The following is a 23507-nucleotide window of genomic DNA, read 5'->3' on the forward strand; positions in this document are numbered from 1 at the left end:
AAGTACATTTTTGTTGCTTTCAAGTCTACAATTTTTTTATCTCGTTATGTTGGGATAACAGCAGCGCTTGTTTTCCCACGATAACTGATTAAGTTCTCAAGATCTCCAGAAAATGGCTGAAATTAAGTCGTCACTACAGGAAAACTAGCATTGTTATCCCAAGATAATCAGATAAACAAGTTAAGATCTCTTTTTTTATTTTTTATTTTGTTGTCACTGGAAACCAAAGTTAAATAGAATGTAATAATGCATGTCTTGTTAGGACTTCAAACCATTGGTAAACCAAATGAGTCTTTGATGTATATAAACCCTTTTCAATGCCCAATGGGTTGCTTTGTATACAACCAACATTAACAAATTAAAACTATGGTGATATATACTGCCAGATATGCAACAAACACATAAAATCACATGAATGTAGAATAACTTATGATATTATATATGGGATGCAACAGTAGTCTTCTTTTATGAATTATACTTGTTGATTTTAACTTCTATAAAACCTGATACTGATTTTCTGTGTATATTTTAAAACTTTGACTTTTGAAAAAATAAATGTTCTTTAACTTGACTTTTTTGGATAACATTGTGTTCAGCTCATCGTTGGATTGAGATTAAATTAACTGTACATTTTACGGGGTTTCTCTTCCCTGAACTCTGCAGCCCACTAACTTCAGTGTGTTTGTCTTTAAGCTAGAAGACCTCCAACACTGTATGAATGTTTGTGATGTAAATAAGTCAGACCTAATGAATCAGGATGTAACAACTCTTTGAATAACATTTATTTTCTTTGCATTAGCCAAGAAGTTTGTGACATGACGGATGAATTAACAATCCAAACATCCCTTTGCTAAATACAGAGATGTGCACAAGAATCAGAGAGTTTTTCCAAAGGCAACAAGGTTTTCAAACTAAGCTCAAATTTAAGATTTGTCGTAATTTCAGGAGTAAACTTGATTCTGAAATGTGAGGTGTCACTGGGTCTGTTCCTTCATCCAGTTCCTCAGGTGTTCAACCTGAGCAGCAACACTAATCTTGGCTGTGCCTCCGGGGGCGCTGTACTGCTCCACACTGCTCCTGTAGTCCCACACTGAGGAGACGTCACTCCCAAACAGAGGGCTGAAATGACAGAAGAGACACAAAGGAGAGAAAGTGAGAGGAAAGTATGAGTCAGCATTCCTCCTTAAAGAAACTACAGTTCTACTGAACCTGCATGGAAAACAAGGTAATAATATGAGGTTTAGGCTTTTAGGTTTCATGTGTGCGTGTCTATGAGAAGAGACAGAAGAAAGTCACCATAGAGCACGCAGGTCTTCCACAGTGAGTTGATTGAGGGCGATATTTTTGGATTCAGCTGCAAACACAGCTTTACCAGAGACACCATGAGCGTCTCTGAAGGGCATCTGCAACATAGAAATAACACAGGTTAAAGTTGTGACACAAATAAATGAAAAAAGTACATTTTCAGTGTTCTTGTATGACATGACATAAGAAGGACTTTCTTCAATCCATCTGTTTTTGCACTTCTGCTCAAATATTTTGCAGAGGTTAATAAATGCTAAATTTAATGTAATTGTTAATCATTTATTAATGGTCAATCGTTATGTACGAAAACATAACTGCCACTCTTGATTTACTGTATTCTGCTGATTTAAACTGCACTGACTTCTATTGTATTTTAAATCAAAGTCCTATATAGGGTCTATTTTTTTTAAGTTACTATTTTCAGAAACTTTGAAACATGACTCACCCCCTTCCTCACAAGGTAGTAGGCAAGGTCAGTCGCCAACATGTCAGGACTGAGGGCTGCCTCCATCACGCTCTGGTTGATCTGAAACAACGAACGAGATCTTAGCCATTTGGTTTTTTGAGTTTGGTACAAGGTCATATTGTGGGACAGTGGTAGAGTTGGTTTTCCTTCAGACATAATTCTGGTAGTGCAAACCCAACTCCTGCAGTCCGAACGTTGCATGGTCCTTGGTTAAGACACTGAACCCCAAAGTGTTGCCAATGGAACATCCAGAGGCATGTGAATGTGTGTGAATGTGATTGTAATGAAGGGCGCTCTACAAAGCATCCTCTGTCATCAGTGTATGACTGTGGTTTGTATGTGTGAATGTGACAGGTAACGTAAAAGCACTTCAGTTCTTTTAACATTTTTACACACGTAGTAAAGGGTGGAAACACGTGTTTTGAACCACTGATCACAAATCGATCCACCTCAGTATTAACACATCAGTGTAAGTCCTATAAAAGTCTCAGAAATAAAAATAAGTCTTTACCTCTATTTCAGTAAAACATCTTCCTCCTGAACAACTTCTACTTTCAGTCTTTTAGTTTAGACTGACACTCAAACCAAAGTAAGAATAAGAAATTCACTCGTTTTCATCCAATGGAACCAAACCTTCAAGCATCGACAGGTTAGAATATTGTGTGCAATCTTGATGTGAAATTCCTTCATGTATCCGTAAAAAAGACAATGGCACCATTTGTTTTGAAACACAAACACAAGACATTAACAGTTCAGGATTTTTGTATAAAATAAAGGCAACCAATCAGAACCTTTTCAAAGTCATATTTTCACATTATAGACCAGGTGCTGTTTTATTTTTTAAGTATAAATAGTTCATTTAATCTCTGACCTTTAGAGTTGACATGACCCCAGTTGTGACCTGCAGCACAGCATGAACAGTGTCATAGCAGTCAAACATGGCCTCCTTATCCTCCTGAGGAAGGACGCCAGAAAACAGTGTTGAACAAAAGTTGGAAATGAATATCCACAAATCAAATAAATGTTCCTTATCAGGTGAAAGCAAAGAGACAATTTATAACCTGAAGGTCTTTGTTGTAGGTGCTGGGCAGACCCTTCAGTGTCATCATGAACCCTGCACACTGAAATATGAAAAAATATATAATAACTCAACAACTTCAGTTTGACAAGAAACTGCAAAAAGACAGACATACTACAGACAAAAAAAACACAGTACAGTATGTCAAAGCACAGAAAGAACACTTGTGATGTACATACATAACTCATGTACAGAAAGGTACATGGGTAAAGCTCTTTGTAACTGTGTGTTGCCAGGTTGGAATCTGTGATAAGCAGGTGCTCTGTTTATGCATATGAGGGCGCTGATAATCCTAAAAACAAGCTTTATCAGATCATAGAAGGACTGAAACTTCTTACGGACATTTTTCATGAACAGGAACAGTTTATAGGGAATGTGATCTTTGTTATGATAAGTTTGCTGCAATTATATCAGAATCTGCATTTTTTTAAAGTCTAAATAAAAGCCATTTCAGGATAACTGTTAGTTTGATGTGTGCATTTTCTTTCATTATCTGACCAAATGAAAGGTTTGAGGTGAAACATTATCTGGAAAATCTGCCTTTTAATCAACAGATCATCAGTTCATTTAAAAAAGAAAAAAAGAAAAGTGACTCTTTATGGAGACTTCTTACGCTGCCAAAGACACGACCTGCTTTACTCCTGATCAGCTCCAGACTGTCAGCGTTCTTCTTCTGAGGCATCAGACTGCTGCCTGTGCTACAAACACAAACACACACACACACACACACACACACACACACACAATGCTGTTTTTTTATTACTTCATTGTTAATGAACTCTACTGCAAAAAAAAGTCGGCCTCACTCCCATGTTCTGCTACATGTTTTGTATATATGGAGTTAGAGCGCACTCTGCTGGATAAATGACGTCAAGACACCATTGCTGAATATCCCCTTTCGTTGTTTTCTGCATTACATGTTTTATTTAAAAATAGAGTAGTGAAAAAAATGTCAAATGATACATCTGTGAAACACTTACATCAGCATATTTAATCAGCTGCTCTGATCAAATGTTATCAAATTACATTGCTGTATGGACTCTGACCCATGTCATCCACTTGAAGGACTACAGCCTCTGTACATTTGCCCACGACCCAACAGATAGGCCATCAGCGCCCCTACCTCAGCATTCTTTAAAAATAAATATTTACTATACTTTAATGACTTGTTGTCATTCACACAGGAAGCTTTGTACAGAGCCACAAAACAGTGACTCAGTCAAAAGTTTGTCCGTCTTGAGAACATGTGCAGGATACCGTAATTTATAACCACATACTAAAATACAAACTGACCTATAGGCATCGGAGAGGGTGATGAAGGAGAACTCCTTCGTGCTGTACAGCATCAAGTCCTCCGCCATCTTACTGAGATGAGTCAAACACAACGAAGCCCAGAACAAGAATTCCACTAAAGAAACACAAACATATATGTAAACATATTAACCATGAGACAAGAAAACTTAAACAGATGTTCAGTATTGTTTCCACTTAAGACTGACGTGTTTACATACCAACAAAGTCCCTCTGGCCTGTGGCATCCATACTGTTCAGACTGATACCATCAAAGCCCAATTCTACAGATCCAGATGAAGAGACATTGAATGGTTCAGTTATAAATTGCAGACTTTGTGTACAGACAAAACACATGTTAATGGTATATAAATGACATATGAAACAAAAGTGTTATTAAATACTTTAAATAGGACAATAATAAATTCTGTTGTGCAGTAGCCCGACCTTTCCTCAGCAGTTCTCTGTCGATGTCAAACGGTGTCCCAGCGATGGCACCACTAAAAACAAGCAGTGTTATTCCTATTAACAGTTCTGTCTGTGGGTGAAAATCATTGTCAGTGTGGTCACAACCTACCTGCCAAGAGGTAAAAGATTAGCTCTTTTCTTGATCTCCTTTAGCCGGTCAACATCTCGGCTCAGAGCGACAGCGTGACTAGAAGTGTTTCAACCAGCGATGGGGAAAAAAATAAGAACCCAAGACTGATGTGAACAATTCATAATCTAATACGGGAAAAAAAGTACAAGTGCAGTGAATTTTCCTTTTGTAATAAATTCACCTGAGGATCCAGTGGCTCCATCTGATTGGCTGAGCTCTCTGCATGTGGGTGTAACCTGGAAACAGTACGTCGATTTCTCTGTCGTTGGGAGAGAGACGAAAAAAAGGCACCACATTTTTTTTTTTTTTTTTTAAAGCCCAGAAACCAACAGCCATGTGTGTTTATGTGTACAGGCGTGTGAGTGGCTTACGCTGCTGCCCGCTCCACCATGGAACGTATGAGCTGCAGAGCGTTGTCTGTCAGGGTCGAGATGGAATCACGCAGCCACAGCCTCATGTCGGTCACAACCTGGTAATCACACACACACACACACACACACACACACACACACACACACACACACACTTTATAATGATGAAACACATCATCTGCTACTGTAACTAGTAATTAAGTCGTCATATTTTAGATTTTAGGAAGACAAACCTGGTCGTTTCTGCTCCTGCCCGTGTGCAGCTTCCCTGCAGGTGCACCGATCAGCTCCTGAAAAGAAATGCCAGGAAAGAGGAAAAACAACAAAGTATGAGTCAGACTTTAAGACTTTAAAACTCTCTGAACATTGTCTATGACACTCAGGAATATTGGGTTTGTATGAAAATATATTGTTTAGTTTTTTTAAATGTGCTTTTTGAGCTTTTTATGTCTCTATCCACAGGACAGTGGATAGAGTCAGAAATCAAGGAGAGAGGCAGTGGGGAATGACATGCAGTAAAGGAGATGCAGATTCGATCAAACTTCTGTACATTGGGAGTGTGATCTAACCACTAGGCCACATATATAACATCCTTTATATATCTCCATAGCTTATAGCTCAAATCTGGGAGACACATGAACTCAATGTTTCACAAGGCAGGACAAGCAATAACACACAAGCCATTTTGATTTTCTCACAACTTAGTGTAATAGCGTTACAATGTTACTATTACTGTAACATTCCCCAAAATAGCCGAATCCCAAAAAAATGCAAACATACCAAAAACAATAAAATATACAAAAAACGAACAACAACAACAACAAACAAAGCACAAATATACTTCAATTATCTGACCCAAAATAATATATTGAATATTGAGTCGAGGACTCGTGCCTAGAAATGCCTCTTGTGACAAAACACGACCTGTTGAATGAACCTTGAACTTTTATATGTGAAACACAAGTTTTCTTCACTATAGCAGAGTTCTGAAGAGCAAAAAAAATCTCTCTCACCGTAAGCCTGCGCTCGTTGGCAGTATGGATGTCTTCATCTCCAGGTTTGATTACAAAAACACCTTGGCTCCATTCTTCAGAAATCTAGAGGTAAAAAAAAAAAAAAAGACTTTATTTAGTGGAGAAATATAGAGGGTGCAATTGTTTGTTTTTATCTGTGTTTGAAATAATCATTCAGTGATGTGGTTAAATAGTTATAAATATTATTTATATAGACAAACACTGACCTCTCCTTTGGGTTGAGGTGGCACTGGACACTAAAGCTTCTATAACATTTATCAAATTAGAAATATGTTTGTGCTTCTCTATTGAATGTGTTGTCAAAGGTTACAAAAAAACAAACTATCTGGTTTGAATGGGCATTCTTAAAAACTGATACATCTGTGTTGGTGAAAGAATTGCAATGTTTAGCAGCTGTCAACTGTTACATGACAACAAAACTGATCGTTGTAAAATCAGTGGATTACAGAGGACAGCTGCACTGTGACAGGTTGTCGGCTGTCATAAAGACAGTGACGCACATCCGCACAATACAGCAGAATTGTAATTCGTATTTATAACGGTTTACGTGGCAGTGAACTTTGAACGTATTTCCCTTAATGAGTGCAAAGCTGGGTGTGTCTGTGAATTCACCTGATTCAGCCCTTGTACAATCTGGTTCATCTCTTCCGTGGTGACCAGCTTCGCCTTTTCCAGAGCTTTCACATAAGCCTTGCTCCCCCTGATGTCAGCATCCCACATCCTCTGGTCATATGCGATGGATGCATTAAACTTCTCCATGATAGGATCCGTGTTTCCCACGAAACGCCCTCCCCAAAGTTTATTTCCCTGAGGAGCAGAGGAGACAGAGTTACAATTATGTGAGCCATTACTGTCCTATTGTCGTATGTGGAAACCACATTTGGTTGTCAGAAATCACGCAGTTTTTTGATTGCCGGAGGGAATGGTCCTGGTTTGACAGCTTACTTGAACGATAGCCGAGTGCTAAAACAACAACACGTGGAGGCCGGATCAGAGACCCTTAACCTACAAGTGAACCGTACCTCTGTGCTGGCCATGGTAGTCGACAACCGGGTTCCGCAGCGGGTTATTTCTGATTAAATCTTTTGTCTGATGGGACGTTGAATGCAAAATTGTCAGAACTCAATTCCAACCCTCACGATTTGAGAACGTGACGAAGCGCTTTGTCTGTGACATAGGCAGAAAATGAGTCCAATCGACGGCCGCATCCGTATTGGATTTGCAGTTTCAACCTAACTTTGGATCAACCTAACGACAGCAGTAAGGCGGGACCGGCGGGACTTAGCTCCGCCCATTCAGTTCCACGTTAGCAGTCCACTTGACAGCATAGCTAACAGCTAGGCTGCTATCATCAACTATTCCTGCTCGTCCTGAGAAAACTCTACAAATAGTAAGTTAACATTTAACTTTTCTACAACACAGTTAAAACTAATTATATTCAACCCAAAATATTTAATTAAAGTCTTAAAACTACACTTTTTTAAATATACAATCATGGTTATTAGTTATTTGTCAGAGCAGTTAGACTTTGTCAGTGTCAGCAGAGAAATACATTAACAAAGTTTTATCCATAAACTGTAAATAAATGAGACATCCAGAAGAAATCAATATTACAAAGCATACAGTTCATGTTACTGTTCTGACAAAAAGAGGAATGTCTGTGTCTTATATTTACTGATGTCAACAGCGATGAGGTGAACATGACAATTGAAAAATAATTATTTAGTATTTATTATAAGACATTTGTTTTCTATTGAACCCCGTGAAGTCATGGAGTCTGTGGACAGTGTCAGCTTCACACCAAAAACTAAGTATTCGAAAAAATAGTGTTTAAGACTGGCATCTATTATTATGAGCTGCAGCTACCTTGTTCAATATTATTCCTGCATATGTGGCTAATAACAAAAAAACACCCTGAGCTGTCACATGTAGTTAACTGTACATTTTGTGTTGTCTGAGGCATTAATTGAACACCTTTGTATTTCTCCTATAGACACAGTGTGGATTATTGGGGACTGGTCCGTCGAGGTGCCCAGAGAGCTGCAGAGACAGAGGAAGAAACCTGAGCCTCAACAACATCTGCATTTGTTGGTTCTTCTGGGGTGGACTTCAGTTGCTTCTCTTCAACAGCTCGCTGTGAGGGAGGTCTGAGTGATGTCACCTACAAGCTGAGAGCTGAGACAGGTTTTAAGCCTCTTGACAAACCGTTACACCGCACCCAACTGTCAAGCTGAAGCTACACGCCTTATTGTGAATAACTCTTATCCTTCATCAAATCAAAACTGATGAGTCATCAAAACATTCACCGCCCCCGTACAGTGTGTGTCCATGGAGACATGAGCTAATCACACCTATTTGTTTGTTTTGTACCAAGCTGTAAACATGTTCATCTCTGCTGTAAAAACAGACTTTTTTTAATGTTGTTTTTCAGATTAAATAAATATTTCTATATAAATGCACTCCTTTATGTCTACTTATGAGTATACATTTCAGATTTGAAATGACAAGACTAAAATGTGCATTAATGCTCAACTCAATAGCTAAGGGAAGGAAGTCTACTTTTTATTGTTTTGATAAATACTAATGCAGTTCATTTCTGAAAATGGGATGGAACAGAGTCATTGCAAAAATATGCCCTTAAACACAGCCCCATTCTTAAATCAAGATACATGGAGAGTAAATAAGATCAATAACTTGTGAATAAAAACACAGTTAAAAATGATTTAGAAATGTAGTCTTCCCTGATCAATATCACATAATATCAACTTCTCCCATCTAAACTGGACAAAGGGTTTTAAAATGGGAAGAAAATAGTTTGATTGCAAGTTGTTTGGAGGAGATGTATTTTTATTTGAACAGCTGAAGCATGAATACAGTCTTCCAAGGTGCAAACCCTCCTCCTTCTTCTGAAGCTTGTGGAGCTCCTTCATGTACTGCTGTCTTATCTGCTGGCCATCTTCTCTCAGCAAAACTTTGACTGTTGAAATGTCATTCAGAAGAAGCTTGAGCATGTGACATGGATCCAGGAGAACATGAACTTTTAGTGAGAGGTCTTCAGGATGGAAAAGAAAGAGAGAAAATATCAGTTATTCATTAAATCATTTTGTTTGTTCTCATCTATTTTTCTGTATTCATCTGTGTGTAAGAGCACATTTATAAATTCAACAGTGTACTACCCAGACAACAAAGGTACAGTATTCAGGTAATCAACATCTATTCAAAGTGAAGAAGATAAACATTATTGTAATCATGCTGTTTTCAGCTCTCTCACTCACACAATGATATTCCACATCAAATTGTCTCAGATTTTGTGAGGAAAAATTAAGCAATTTATTGTGGATAGTACTTCATCTTTACATGAAACAAATATAACCTGAATTATTTAAATCATTAACAGATCCCAACTCTCTGTGCTTTAGTACAGAACATACAGTAACTCATTTATTATTAACATGAGCTCAGTACATGGCTGTATTCTTCAAACTATTTCTTAAACTTTATATCTATGTGCTTTAAATCTTATTTTCATTCCATATGTTATTTATATTTCTACTGCTATATTCTGTGTATGAGTTCAGTGAAAATTAATCTGGTTATTAATATAGTTCTTAATGGTTACAGATGCTCTTACAAAGTGCATTTTCTTTTAAATTTGTTAACAGTTTGCTCAAATCTTAAGACACTACATCAACCATGTAACTTTAATGTCATCCTCTATAACCTACACAGCACATTAGGTTCAGTTCAGTTTATGTTATTGACAGATAATTACTACACAAAGTTTGTTTTTTTAATGTCCACATTTACGTGGAGTATAACATTCCTCATAACGTCAGATAACCATATTTACACTCTGTGGTTAACCACAGAGGTGAACCTTTAGCTTCTAACATCACACAAACTCATTTTCAACATCTTAACAACAAACATTTCTAAACCATTGACAGTAAATAATGTAAATAATGAGCTACACAGTTAGCCGACTGGTTTACAAGCTAACGCTAAACAAGCTAGGTCTGTAAATATAAATACCGACACACAAGTATACAGTAAATATAACACTACTATATCACTTACCGAAGAAAACTGAAGCATCAACTTCTTGGATGGTCTGTTAACCGCACAGCAAGCCATGTATGTTGTCAGATATGTGTTAAACAAACTCTCCAAACCAGGGGTGCCCAAACAAAAGAAAAGTGATTTCAATTTCATCTCATTGCAGTGTTTCCCACACACGATACCTGTGTGGGGAGCCCAAGTATACTTCCGACCTGTTCGTATTTAATTTTTCATTTATTCATGAAATTGCTGCGTGCATGAGAGAGCGAGCGAGAGAGCGAGCGGGGGAGCGAGAAGTAGTGATGTGTTTGGTCATGAACGATTCGTTCAAAACGAACGAATCATCTGGGTGAACGAACTGAGTGTACTGATTCTGAACGGGAGCTCTGAGTCTCTCTCTCCCTCTCAGTAGTTCAGTGAACGAACTGAACGAGAGCTGCGCCTCCTCTCTCTTCCTCTCAGTCAGACAGTCAGTGAGTGATTTGTGTACTGAACGTACTGAACAGAACGGTCGGGGAAAATAAATGTGATTGTTTTAGCAGCTTTCAGTTTGCAAACTGTGGCTTTATCCAACTAAATTCTCAGCTCATTGGTTTATTATTCACCACCGGCTGTTCTCAGTACGATCGCGAGCAGAACTAAACGTTCGGCCGTGTTTCAGTTTATTAAATTCTGATTCACAGACAGAGCTGCAGAGAAGTACTGAACGATTCGGTGAACGAATCATTTGAACGAATCACTTTACTGAACTGATTCTACTGATTCAGTACACTGAAAAGAACTGCTTTTCACATCACTAAGCGAGAGAGAGAGAGAGCGCGCGCAAGAGAGAGAGTGCAGGCATGCGCAAGGACGTGCAGGTAAAACCGGGGGGCTAAATGTTTTACCAAAAAGTCATATATAGAAACTATGCTACGAGTATTAAGCGCATTTGATGAAGCTGCAACTACTTTTCTCTGCTCCTCTCTGCTGTCATGACTGTGAGCATCGCGGGGCACGAGACACACCAACATACAGCGCAAACGCACACACACACACACACATACACACACACTTGCACTGGAGCGCCAGCCACCACGCGAACTTTTTTACTTTTTACTTTTAGTGCTACAGCACACAGTTGATCCGTGATCTTTACGGACCGAGGCGTGAACACACGTGATCCGGTCAAACAGTCGGTTGGACTTTACTCCGTTCACTCTCACCGTGTCTGCAGCTAATTTAACAAAAGCAACATCATCTCACAGCAGCCTGCTGTAGTCTGTGAACATCTCCACACAGATTAAAGTTGTTTGTTGTAAACTAAATTAAGGGAAAAACATATGTGATATAAATACAAACGTAATATAAAAATGTAGCCTACCCTAAAATAAGAGTTTAAAAAATTTGCATTATTTTTTACAGAACTCTCATTTATTATATCTGAAATGATTTTCTGTTTGTTGTGTGAGTATTAAATGCATTTGGAGGCTGTCGGTAAAGGCTAAGGCTCACTATGTGGACTGGTAGATCTCTGCAGACTGGCAACTTTAAAAGTAGATCTTTGTTCAAAAAAGGTTGGGCACCCCTGCTCCAAACGAAGTAAAAAAGAGGAGAAATCAGAGGATCAAGCTGTTAGCCTCCTGACCTGCTGACCTGACAGACAGATGCAGCGCGCAGAGCTGTCAATCAAATCTGACACAACCAAATATGGGCGTTTTCCTTAAAAGAATAAAATCCGATGAGTTATAAAAAAAATTCACCCCCCCCCCCCCCCCCCCCCCCCCCCACAGTGTGAGGAGAAGGGGCCGTCAACTTATCAGATATATCTCGTTTTTTGAACCAGGCTGTAAACATGTTGATTCCTGTGGTAAAAACGGGCTTTTTTGGCTGTGGGCTTATGGCACTTCCGGCGCTTCTGCAGCCAGCCTCAAGCGGAACCTCGAGGAACTGCAGTTTTTTGTACTTCCGCATAGGCTTCATTTTTCGAGACCGGAGGTTGCCCCTTGGTACAGAGCTGTGTATATCCCTTTAAAATACGTTACATCAACACGTTATACGCATTTACGCATATGTTACGTGAAGCGTAAACGGGGAGCGAAAGTGTATGGCAAGCCGTTGTAACATTTAATCCGAACCGTAAGGAAACTAAAATCATACAAACATAATAGACTATTTCTCTGAGTCACAACTGTATTAAGAGAGCCCCTGTGATGACACGGATGTGGGGGGTTCTTCAACTAGGGGCACTTTTAGCCCTATGAACCTTGCCTAGTTATAAGGTACAGGAGAGGATGAACCTCCATCACAATAAAATTTGGCCACTTTGGACATACAGTATATTCTGACCCTTTATGAACAAATGTTATTTTAACCACAGCCAGCGCCAGGAACTCCGGGCCCCATGTAAAGATATCACATTGGGCCGTGATAGGGGCCCAATGTGATATCTTTTCCAAACTAACCCGGGAAAATTTCTATAACCGCACCCCCGTCACACAAATGACCCATACAAACATTGAACTATGCTTTGTTTTACACTCTGAAAATGGGAGATAAATAATCACTGTAATATTTCCTCATTGTTTAAAAATAATTTAAACTTTGTAACATAATGCACCTTTCAGACATTTGAAGCATTTCCAGCAGCATTATTTTACTTAATAACTTGCTATAGTTAATGTTCTAAAGGCTTTGTGATCTTATTGAATTAAAAATTCTACTTGCATTAATGATAAACTGTAAACATAATATAAATCAGAATTAGATTCTACCACACTTGTCAGCATGACTTTAAAATTAGGCTGTAATAGTTCTTCTCAGTTCTGACTTCACTTTAATTCTTCTTAAACTGCATTACCATTTGTCTCACCTTACATTAAAAGTATTTTTTTTTGGGCAGAAGTAGCGGACTCAGTTTTGATCAAATATCAAATATGTTTCTATAGCTCGCTGGGAAAGACGCTAAATATCGCTCCAAAGTGGACTCTTTTTTTATGTAATATGTAATATTTCTTATAAAATAGGGTCATATGAAATCGTGTCTATGAAGGGGATTCATATGATGAATTTATGCATAAAACACAAATATGATTCAAACGATGTTCTTGGCTGAATTCCTCTAACAACTGGTTTGATCTGCAGCCTCGCTTGGATAAAAGTGTCTGCTAAGTGAATTGTAGAATTGTAGAATTGTAGAATTGCCACATCTCTCACTCTTGACTCGACTGACCACCGTCAGATCAATCCAGTCGAGAGGTGCGGGGCGGACTAAACCATTCTATGCATTCAGAAGGGGGGAGAGGGGCCTTTGAGACAGACTCCACATTTTTTCCAGATAGGAATTCTGAATGTAATATATTACTTTTTCACAACTAGTTTTGCCTGTTTACACAATTTTACGATTTAAATACATTTGTAATGACATTAATAAAATGACACAAGGGCTAAATGGCAGAACGCACATTTACCAAAATCTGACATGTAATATTGGAGTACACAAGACCTTTTGATAGATAAGTCCAAATAGCTAAAGTGTAATGGTGAAAAGAGGAGCTGATAGAGCAGACTGAAATAATGCCCAGGGTTGAGTTTTCCAGCTATTTAACTGCACAAAACTATACAAACACTTTTTGTAGTTTTCACAACACAGAAAGATAATCAACTCTTAATTTGCTGCTCTTAATAAATTTGTGATATAGCAGCTTGTCAGCCATCAACTGGAGGTTGGCATGTGTCTTGCAGAGGCATGTGTATCTGCCCTTAACAATGGGCACCTCTTACAGAACTCACTGTATGAAACCCTGATCCAAGGATACTCCTTCCTAAACTTCTAATGATGTTTTTTCCAGGAGCTTATTTTTTATCTTGCTTGGTTACTGTCTCCTCTTTACCAGTTGATTTCTTTTTTCATTTGTGGCTCCGCTGATATAGTTAATTTGCTTCTTCCTATTGTATTGAAGTGCTGTTGATCTTATTGCATTAGTTATTCTTATTCTTCTGAGCGAACATCTGAATTCTCTTTGTGCCACTTTGAATAGTCAATACAGGATTTCTCCTTCATTCCTATTATATTTTAAATATGTTGTTGGTCTCAGTCTGATTGGACTGTTTGATATCTCTCTTGAAGTTCTGCAATCTGTGCATTATGGAACATTAAGGTTCTTCTTAAAAGAAGAATATGCGATTTTCACACTTTTTTTCATGCTACAAATGTAGCAGCAATCAAGTATATCCTCTGAAAATAACTTTCAGTCATGACTGTCTACAATGAGTGTGACAACTGGGTCCCGCTGTCTGTGATGTTTTCTGAGCCGTATCTACAGTGTGTTTACATGGACGACCAGCTGGCTCATCAACTTGCATACAAAAGTTGTTTAATTGAGGGACTAGAGAAAAGAAGAATAACATACTGTACTCACTGCTTATTTGAATGCCACGTAAGCATTTTTAGATCACGGTCATTTTGTGTATATTTACATGCAGTGTGAAGATACAAGCAAAATAAAGAGCGATAGCATTAGTATGCTAACACAACAATGCAGTGCAAGTTGTTTTGGTTTCATGCTGGTGCTCAAGGGCGACATCTACTGGATAAAAAAAGTTGCATATTCTTCCTTTAAAGGTGCTTGGTGTTTTTCGTGTTTGATGCTTTGATTTAATATTTGGGGAGTCAGCCTGTTTAAGAGTCACCAACCCTTCATACCATTTGCGGTACTTATGCACCATCTACAAAGCATTTTCAGGCTTGGCATTGCTTTCATACAGAGCCAGATATGCCTTTTCCTTACCCTCTGTTTTTGTGTTTAGATCTGTCAGAAGGTGGTGTGGCAGGTAAGTCAACCTTGTTTTCTGGATGCAGGGAATATGGGGAGTGTGATGGTGTATTTGTAGAGGTAGGCCTCTAATCTGCCATAAAAATTTAGATTTGAAATGTTCTACATGCCTGAAGTTGCTGATTGCTGTGTGTGTTTCCGAGACTCCAGCAACCCTGGGCCTCAATTGACTCGAGCGATAGAAAATGCTCTCAATAATGCATTACACAACAACACCATCATCAACACCAGGCAGTATAGGGATACGTCCCATGAACTGAGACATGAAGAGCGAGTCATGCAGTTTCACTGGATCAGCCCAGAGCATTGGCTGTTTATAAACATGGATTAGAGCAGCAGTCCAGACTAGCATAAATCAGTAGATTTTTTAAATCCGTCTCCACAGAGTTTATATGTATGTGCAAGTGCATACGCTAATTATTTTAACCAGTTAACTGGTTAACAGAATAACTGTGTTGTCACCGTGTTTGTTGACAATCTGTAACCAAAGTATTGTTAACGTGTTGAAAGTCAGGTGTATTTGAACAGTTTGGCCTTCCATACCAGGTGTCACTGAAGGGAGGCGCATCTGAAAAAGGCGCGACAATTGAAATTCCAGTTTCTGGGATGTTCTTTCGCTGCCGTGAGAGAACAACGATACAGACGCACAAGATTTTGGAGTCGCGTCTCGCTCGACAGTCTACAAGAATCCCGAAAGTTTTTGGTAAAATAACTTTAAACTACTCTTTAAAGGTTTAACATCTGACAGCCGAGTGGGTTAAACTATTAAGGAGTATCTTGATAGAATAATTTCATTTAAAAAAAAACCTCCAGACACAATGTTAAAGGGCTGTTTGCCCAGCACTGAAGTAGTCTGCAGTTACATTTAGGATAATTTAATTTTCACCTTATCCAAACTGTGTAAGATTGTTTCAGGGGAGACCATGTATGTAGGATTAATAGTTAAAAGGCTTTCTGCTTGTGCTTGTAGTTTCGTTAGTTGCTTAGTTGATTAAATTTGTTTTTATTTCTATTTTTTCTTCCTGTAGCACTTTGAGATTTTTGGGGAAAAATGTAAGATAGATAATTTGAATCACACAGCCTATACCCTAAATCTCTCCTTGGTAGCGTAATCTCCGGAGTTTTTCAGGAGACTTCCGCATTTCTGATTTCCTGCTTAATGTGCATAGCTTTCACATTGCGTCAACATTTTATGGACCCGCCCACTTGGCACAAAAAGGCTCTCTACCTCTGCACGCTACTCAGGAGTTATTGGCCTCAGTTGCCCCCTACGTGTTTTAATGGTTTTAATCAGTTTTATTTTTCAAATGTTTAAAATAAAATACAGTTGTTTTTAAATGTGAAACACTGACTGACGAGGAGACGAGCTCAGGGTTTTGTTTACAGAATTTAACCCGAGAAAGAAAACGCAGTGAGGACATTTGTGGATTAACATGGTGTGTAGGTAGGCTACCAGATGTGCTCGGGTGTTCATGACATAGACTGTAAATATTACATTCATGACCATAGTTCATGACATGATATAATTCACAATGGATTGTGGGATGGGTAGTTCCTTGATTTAGGAACGAAACCATGTAGACAACACAGTCTTTTTGTCTTTTTTCCGGTTTTTAGTGCCGAATTAGATGTCATATCGTCAGTGGGCGGTCACTGTTGTGCTCAAAGACCCACAAAACCTATAAACTCTATAAACTCCTATAAAACTATACAGGGGCGTCTTAGTGGGGAGAAAAGTGGGACTAACTACCCAGGGCCCTCTCCCCCCCTTCTGAATGCGCAGAATGGTTTAGTCCTCCCACCACCTCTCGACTGGATTAATTTTTCATCGGTCAGTCGAGTCAAGAGTGAGAGATGTGGCAGGCTGCATATTAAACCAGTTGTTATAGAGGAATTCAGCCAAGAACATTGTTTGGATCATATCTGTGTTTTATGTATAAATATATTTTATTAATCCCCTTCATAGATACAATTTCATACGACCTTATTTTATAAAATATATTACATCGCGGTCAAAAAGGGTCCACTTTGGAGCTATATTTAGCGTCTTTCCCAGCGAGCTACAGTAACATATTTGATATCAACAGATTCAGAGTAGTTCATATGATGTTGTCGCGCTTGCATTAAAACTGAGACCGCTACTTCTGCCCAAAAAACACAATTTTTAATGTCAGGTGAGACAAATTATAATGCAGTGTAAGAAGAATTAAAGTGTAGAAATTGTAGAAATTCTCTGGATTTAGTTTGGGCCATGGTAGGGGTTCTATGTGAGATCTTTTCATGGGGCCCAGAGTTCCTGGCGACGCCCCTGAAACTATAAACCGATCATATTATGTGACTTCACTAGCAGGCGCAGGACCCCGAGTCGATCTGAACCCCCGAGCACATCTAGTAGCCTACACCGGCACGGACTCTGCCGTTTCTAGTGACATAAAAAGTGCCCTGTGTGCTGTTAAACTCACATCCTTTCTTAATATCTCAGTTTTACTTGGGTTGTCAGGTAGTGTTAAAATGTATCGTTTGTGTGAGATGTTAAATTAAAAGCCCTTCTTCTTCTTCTTTTAATTTAATGGCAGTTACAACCATAGTTTAAAGAGGTGCATACCGCCACCTACGGTGTGACACTACTTTACATTAAATGTAAATGACAAAATTAAACAAACAAAAAAAAATCTATATGGATTATTCAATCAATCTGTAAGAAGACTTAAACTTATTAAAAATTCAGCAGCCTGTGCTGACCCGTACGAGAAAATTTGATCATACCACTCCAGTCCTCAAAACTCTCCATTGGCTCCTTGTACAACACACCTTCAAAATCCTTAATGGTTTAGCTGCTGGGTACATTTCTGGCCTGCTCACAGACTACAACCCAACCTGGACAGGGGGCCTATAGTTACTGTGGCCCTTCTTTATGTAGGCTAACATACTCTGACCTGCTGACTTGATGTCCATCACTACTGTGTCTACTTTTAAAGCAAAACTCAAAACCTATCTGTTCTCCAAAGCATATGAATAGTTATTTCTTGTATGTGTGTGTATGTTTGATCACTTTTGTGGTAACTGATGTTTGCTTTGTGGTGATATGATGTAAATAATCCTCTTTGTTCAAGGAAGTAATTAAGCATCCTAACTAATATCTTTTCCATCCACTTAGTGAGGAGCTCTCACGGCTGGTATATCCAGCAATGGTTCTTGATGTTCCACAAGAAATAGTGAAACAGATTGACTGGAAGCTTTTTGATTGTGTGTGGAAGAATAAACAACATTGTTTAAGGAAAAGTGTATTGTATAACTCGTTATGGGAAGGGGGTTTGAATGTATTACATTTTGGCACATCAAACACGGTTTTCAAAGTAAATTGGATTAAAAGATATATACACGGCAAAAGAGTTTATGGTTTATTATACCAGACCTTATTTTTCAAAAGGTTAGTGGTATTGATTTTCTTCTATATTTTTTGATATACACTGTAAATAAGATTCCTGATAATCTGTCGAAATACCATAAGCAAGCTTTATTATCTTGGTTAATCATTTATAAGCACAACTTCTCTCCACTCAAAACTCTATTTGGAACAATAAGATGTTGAAGAATAAAATGTTGTTCTCTAACAGCTGGGTTAAAATTATGTTTTATTTGTGACACAATTATTAAGCGAAAACAGACTGCTGTTTACTTGCCCAGAATTCTTAAAGAAATACAGAAGACCAGTTTCCCCCTGAAGGAGTTTGCCTTTGTTTTTGATGCTATTCCATATTGTTGTTTTTATACGAGGGGTTGGAGAGGTAAACCACAATTTAATTTGAATCTCTATTTTATTTTACCTCCATTTATTTAACAAACAAAAAGTGCACCAATAGTCACCTAAGGAAGCTTCTTCAAGACACCGCAACTCCTCAGGCCAGACCCTATTGGGATGCTAGTTTGGTAATATATAATGGAAGTCAGTTTGGATTTTTAATCAAAGATTTTGTTTCACCAATAAAATTAAAGAAGTTGCTTTAAAAAATATACATTTAATTTATCCAATAAACCAAATAATTGCAAGATTCAGAGAGATGGAGAAAAGTGTTTTCTGTAACAACAAACTTGAAAGCATTGTTCGCTTGGTTTATGAACGCTTGCATATTGGCCTATTTTGGTTCGAGTTGGAGCTGTTCTTTAAAACAAAGACTGGTTTAAATGTTCAATTGAAGGAAAAGGATATCGTGTTTTTTGTTTATGACAAGAGTGGGATTGACAGCGAAAGATTTTATGTTAAATTTGTTTATTTTGTATGGGAAATATTTTGTTCACAAATGTAAATGGAATTAGAAATTACCCCAAATACCCTGGATATTTATGAAAAATCCTTACTGTAACTCTGGTTCTTCCGACTTCAGTGTGTTCTCAGTGAAGTCTGCATGTTGTAACAACAACAACAACAACAACAAACAGTGTGGCTCCTACAGAGAAGATGTGGGATGTATCAAGTTTATATTGAGCAAATAGTTGATGTGTAATAGGCTACGAGAATTAATAAAAACTATCTTATCGTTAACAAACCATCTTTTGCCCCTTTTGTGAACACCTAATGCTAGATCACTCTATCTGATTTTTTTTTTTCGGAAGCTTGTTTATTTATAGCTTTAATAAACGTCTGTTTTAACAGTTTGTCTCCTTTTTATTTTTTAATAGTTGCACTTTTGTGAGTTCTGCTTGTTGTAGGCTTAAATTGAGTGAAACCATGAAAAAAGAGTATCAGCTCAAATAACGATTGTTAGGCTATCAATAAACTAATGCAATAAACACTGATTAGAAATGGATTTTCGTTTTCCTGTATCTAAGACTCTACATCACCATCTTTTCAGATTGCAGCGAAGTTGATGCGAAGTGAAAACATGTCAAAGAAGGGGTCTAAGATTCAGCCTCGAAAAAGTGGACCAATGGACAAATATGTCAAGGTAAAAATATTTTTTTGCTGAAATCTACCTGCCTGTTGTATTTATCTTATTCCTGTTATTTGCATTTATATTATTGTTGCCCTCTCTGTTTGGCCCATCTGTTGATCTCTGTTCTGTTGTTGTGTTGATGTATTTGATTTGTCTTTGACAGCACTATGTAAACAATTGTTTTTAAAGGTGCTATATAAATAAAGTTATTATTATTATTATCTAATGATGTCAAGCCATTCTAAAAATGTAGATAACTAAAGGCCAATGGATCTGTGAGAAATTGTTGACCGCATACAAAGATTATATTTGTATTGTCTCACATTTAAATGAATACTAAAGGCACAAATACAAATTTGTTTTAATTGCACGTTGGCCTTTCTTGAGATTATATAACGTGACTGTCTGTCTGTTATCAGCCCTGTGGTAAACCAGAAACCTCACCGGGATGTGCCAGTCCTCTAACCCAGCGTCCACTGTCAACACCTAAACAGGTCTATCTGATTAATGTTTTATTTAAGAGTGTGATTGTCATCATGAAATTAAGTTTATTTTTCAACAATAAATGTGTTATATTCCTAGGATGAGGAGCTACATGCAACCCATTCCTTTGAGTGGGTGGGAAGTGACAAGAACCCCACAAACTTGACCTGCGGTAAGACAGGAACTATCGAGGACTCACTGAAGAAGAGTGCACAGTTCAGAGTTCTTGCAAAAAAGAATACAAACAGGGAACTTGTCATTGTACGTGATGGGAGAGCTATCAGTTCACACTTCCCATGCAGCTTCATTAAGAATGAACGTCTTACTGTCAAGTACATAAAAGCGGCAGACAAGCACTCGCAATTACCTAGAAATCGAGCTTCTGCTATTCGCCAAGGACAGGTTCCCCCTGACAAGCTTGTGGTGTTTCATGTGGTGACAAAAGGAGGGGAAAAAGTAGCACGTATCATGAAAAACAAAGAACTTAAAATAAAGTTTGAGGAAATTACCGTTTATGGTTTGAAAGGAGAGAAAGTGAAAGAGGCACTGAAAAGAGATGGACGCTTACTGAAAAAAGCGTTCCAAACAAACTGTGCGCTCATTGATAAAAACACTGAAGTAAGAACTGAAATGCACAACTTAGTTGATGATCTTGATGGTAAAACTGTCAAGATCAAAATGATCAGTAAGTGTACTCAACCAGAAAGTCAACCTGAAAGCCTTGAAGATGCAGATGTGCTTCAGAGCGAATCTCAGAAATCTGACTCCGAGATCCAAGTTGAAAACCAAGATCCTCAGCAGCAGTCTACCACAAACCAGTCAGTGACTGACAACATAAGTAAGGGAAATTCAAAGCAAAATGGCATTCGACAGACAGAAAAAATACCCAATTCGGAAAATCTAAAGAGTCACCTATCTTTCCAGGTAAAACAACGGGTGAAAGGGATGAAAACTGGACTTTCAAAGCGTTCTAATATCCAGAATCTCTTTCGTGTAGAGTACGGAAAGAGTGCTGAGACATGCAGAGAGGTGAAAACAATGAAGAAGCTGATGGCTCTCAGTGATTCTGTTTGTGCTGTGAGGATAAATGGGAAACCTAGCGGAAGTGGCTTTCTCCTTTTTGACAAGTTTGTCCTCACAAATGGCCACGTAATTAAAAACATTTATAATGAGAGCACAAAGCAGTTATCTGAGTCGATGACTGTCCATTTCTCTTTTGAGAGTCTGGACCAATGGGATTCAGGAGCAAAGGTGGAGGAGGTTACAGCCTGGGAGTACTATTGTGACAACTCGGGCCACATGAATGACTGGGCTTTGTTGAGGATCAGTTCTGATCAAAAACTACCGCGGTGTCTCTTAAAACACTTTGGGTTCCTCCCCAGTGGTGGAGGAATTTGCATCATTGGGCACCCCAATGATGGTGTAAAGAAGATCGACCCATGCTGGATTATTCCCACTGATAACCGCAAACAAGTTGTACAGAACCATTGCAATGGAAACCTGGATGGTGTTCTGCCAGACAGCAAGCAGTACTTTAAAGACCAGGAGTACATTAATTTTATAACTAATAATTTTTTTGAAAGTGTGTCACAATCTGTTAATGGTTTGAAACAGGTTCTCACTTACAAGTCTTGCTTTTATTTCGGCTCATCTGGCTCTCCGGTCTTTGACGAGCACTGCAATGTTGTTGCAATGCATTCAGCAGGATATGAATACAGAAACGGAAGGGGTGAAAGAAGCAGTGTCATAGAGTTTGGCTATCCTTTGTCCCTCATCCTAGAACACATCATCATCCAGATGGTGGAAAATGCAAGATTTGATGTGCTAAAGAAATACCTGGCTTGCAATTATTCACAACACCAAAACATGATGAGCAATTTGAAGAAATTGGTCGAAAGCAGAAATCTCACATCATTTCAAAAGGCATTCAACAACTTGGTTCACACAAATGAGGAACGTTTGAAGATGTTTTTTGGACTCTTACTTCAGAGAGAGGAACCTGTCCCTATGGACACACTCTGAGTACAAACTGTACACAGATAAGTGTAGTTAGCAACAGTATCCGACATGTCTTTTTTCATGGTCCAGGATACTAGTTTTATCAAACAGGGCAGGTAATGGTGGGGATATCTAAAGCTAAACTTGGTGTATTCATTGTTTGAAGCATCACTTTCAGTAAAAATGTGTTGCATTATTTTCATGATCTCTGCATTCTCCTTTTTGTTAAAGCTTTCTGTAAATGTACACTTACTTATTTATGTGCTGTTTCAAAACAAATATGACTGCATTGGTTGGAGGTCTGGCCTAATAAATGAAACAGATAACATAATTAGTTGATGTTATCATATTCATTAAATCATGTTCAGGGTTAAGCTTTCAGATTTGTCAGAAATCTTTGTGCATAAATACAAAAGATAAAACTGATTTTACTCAGGTTACAAGACTGGCTCTATATATTTTTTATGTCTATTATTCTTTGATAATAATGGATCAGAAATGTTGTTTCATTTATGTATTATTTTCAGCAGTATCCGCGGTTGTGATTATTGCTTATTTGTATGTACATTACAAAAGGATTGAATACAAATGATTTTGCCATATTCTATTAAACTGTCATTGTATTGAAATTCATAATGGAAAATGTCTCATGTAGGCCTAATAATATGACATCTTTCGTAGCCTTCATGGATCTTGGTTGTGTTTTTAGGTAATAATCGCATAAACTATGAATGTCTCATATTTTGTTATTTCAGTTGTTTGTTTTTGCTTTATTTCCTTTGTTAACTGTTTTGCACCAAGACAAATTCTTTGTATGTGTAAATGTACTTGGTATTAAAAAATATTCTGATTCTGATGAATGAGAGGTCAAAAGAGTGTAATTGAAAATATCACCTGCATTTTCTAACACTTCTAATTTGTATTTTATACAACGTGTATACACATTTGTACACTGTTTGAAAGCCATCATTCAACACAGGTAGGAAATTACAATATAAAGATCTATCGTTTATTGTACACTGCATTTTAATGTTTGTTACATACAGAAGAGAAATCATACAACGTTGATTTCTACAA

At 38.0% G+C, this 23507-nt stretch overlaps 2 protein-coding genes and 2 long non-coding RNA genes across 4 annotated transcripts; 2 read left to right on the top strand and 2 right to left on the bottom strand.

Annotated features, from left to right (window-relative positions):
• Window positions 1–760: 760 nt before the first annotated feature.
• On the bottom strand, window positions 761–7305 carry asl (argininosuccinate lyase). The gene is made up of 16 exons (XM_020635587.3): window positions 7165–7305; window positions 6755–6949; window positions 6122–6205; window positions 5342–5398; window positions 5109–5206; window positions 4919–4996; window positions 4717–4794; window positions 4587–4639; window positions 4361–4423; window positions 4143–4257; window positions 3463–3547; window positions 2833–2892; window positions 2643–2726; window positions 1751–1831; window positions 1297–1403; window positions 761–1119 (listed from the first exon to the last, which is right to left on the bottom strand). The coding sequence occupies exons 1-16, from the start codon at window positions 7177–7179 to the stop codon at window positions 975–977; spliced, it is 1398 nt and encodes a 465-aa protein (XP_020491243.2). The 5' UTR covers window positions 7180–7305; the 3' UTR covers window positions 761–974.
• A 65-nt stretch (window positions 7306–7370) lies between these two features.
• LOC136182406 (uncharacterized) lies at window positions 7371–8601 on the top strand. Its single transcript, XR_010668672.1, has 2 exons — window positions 7371–7532; window positions 8136–8601. It is a non-coding gene; the product is annotated as an uncharacterized lncRNA (long non-coding RNA).
• On the bottom strand, window positions 8528–10514 carry LOC136182407 (uncharacterized). The gene is made up of 2 exons (XR_010668673.1): window positions 10220–10514; window positions 8528–9194 (listed from the first exon to the last, which is right to left on the bottom strand). It is a non-coding gene; the product is annotated as an uncharacterized lncRNA (long non-coding RNA).
• Window positions 10515–14944: 4430 nt separating this feature from the next.
• Window positions 14945–23290, top strand: LOC109979637 (serine protease FAM111A). The gene is made up of 4 exons (XM_065963307.1): window positions 14945–15718; window positions 19869–19961; window positions 20369–20443; window positions 20532–23290. Exons 2-4 carry the CDS (start codon window positions 19884–19886, stop codon window positions 22452–22454), a joined length of 2076 nt encoding a protein of 691 aa, XP_065819379.1. The 5' UTR covers window positions 14945–15718; window positions 19869–19883; the 3' UTR covers window positions 22455–23290.
• Window positions 23291–23507: the final 217 nt, after the last annotated feature.

Source organism: Labrus bergylta, chromosome 14 (assembly GCF_963930695.1).
Source record: "Labrus bergylta chromosome 14, fLabBer1.1, whole genome shotgun sequence".
Classification (NCBI taxonomy): Eukaryota; Metazoa; Chordata; class Actinopteri; order Labriformes; family Labridae; genus Labrus; species Labrus bergylta.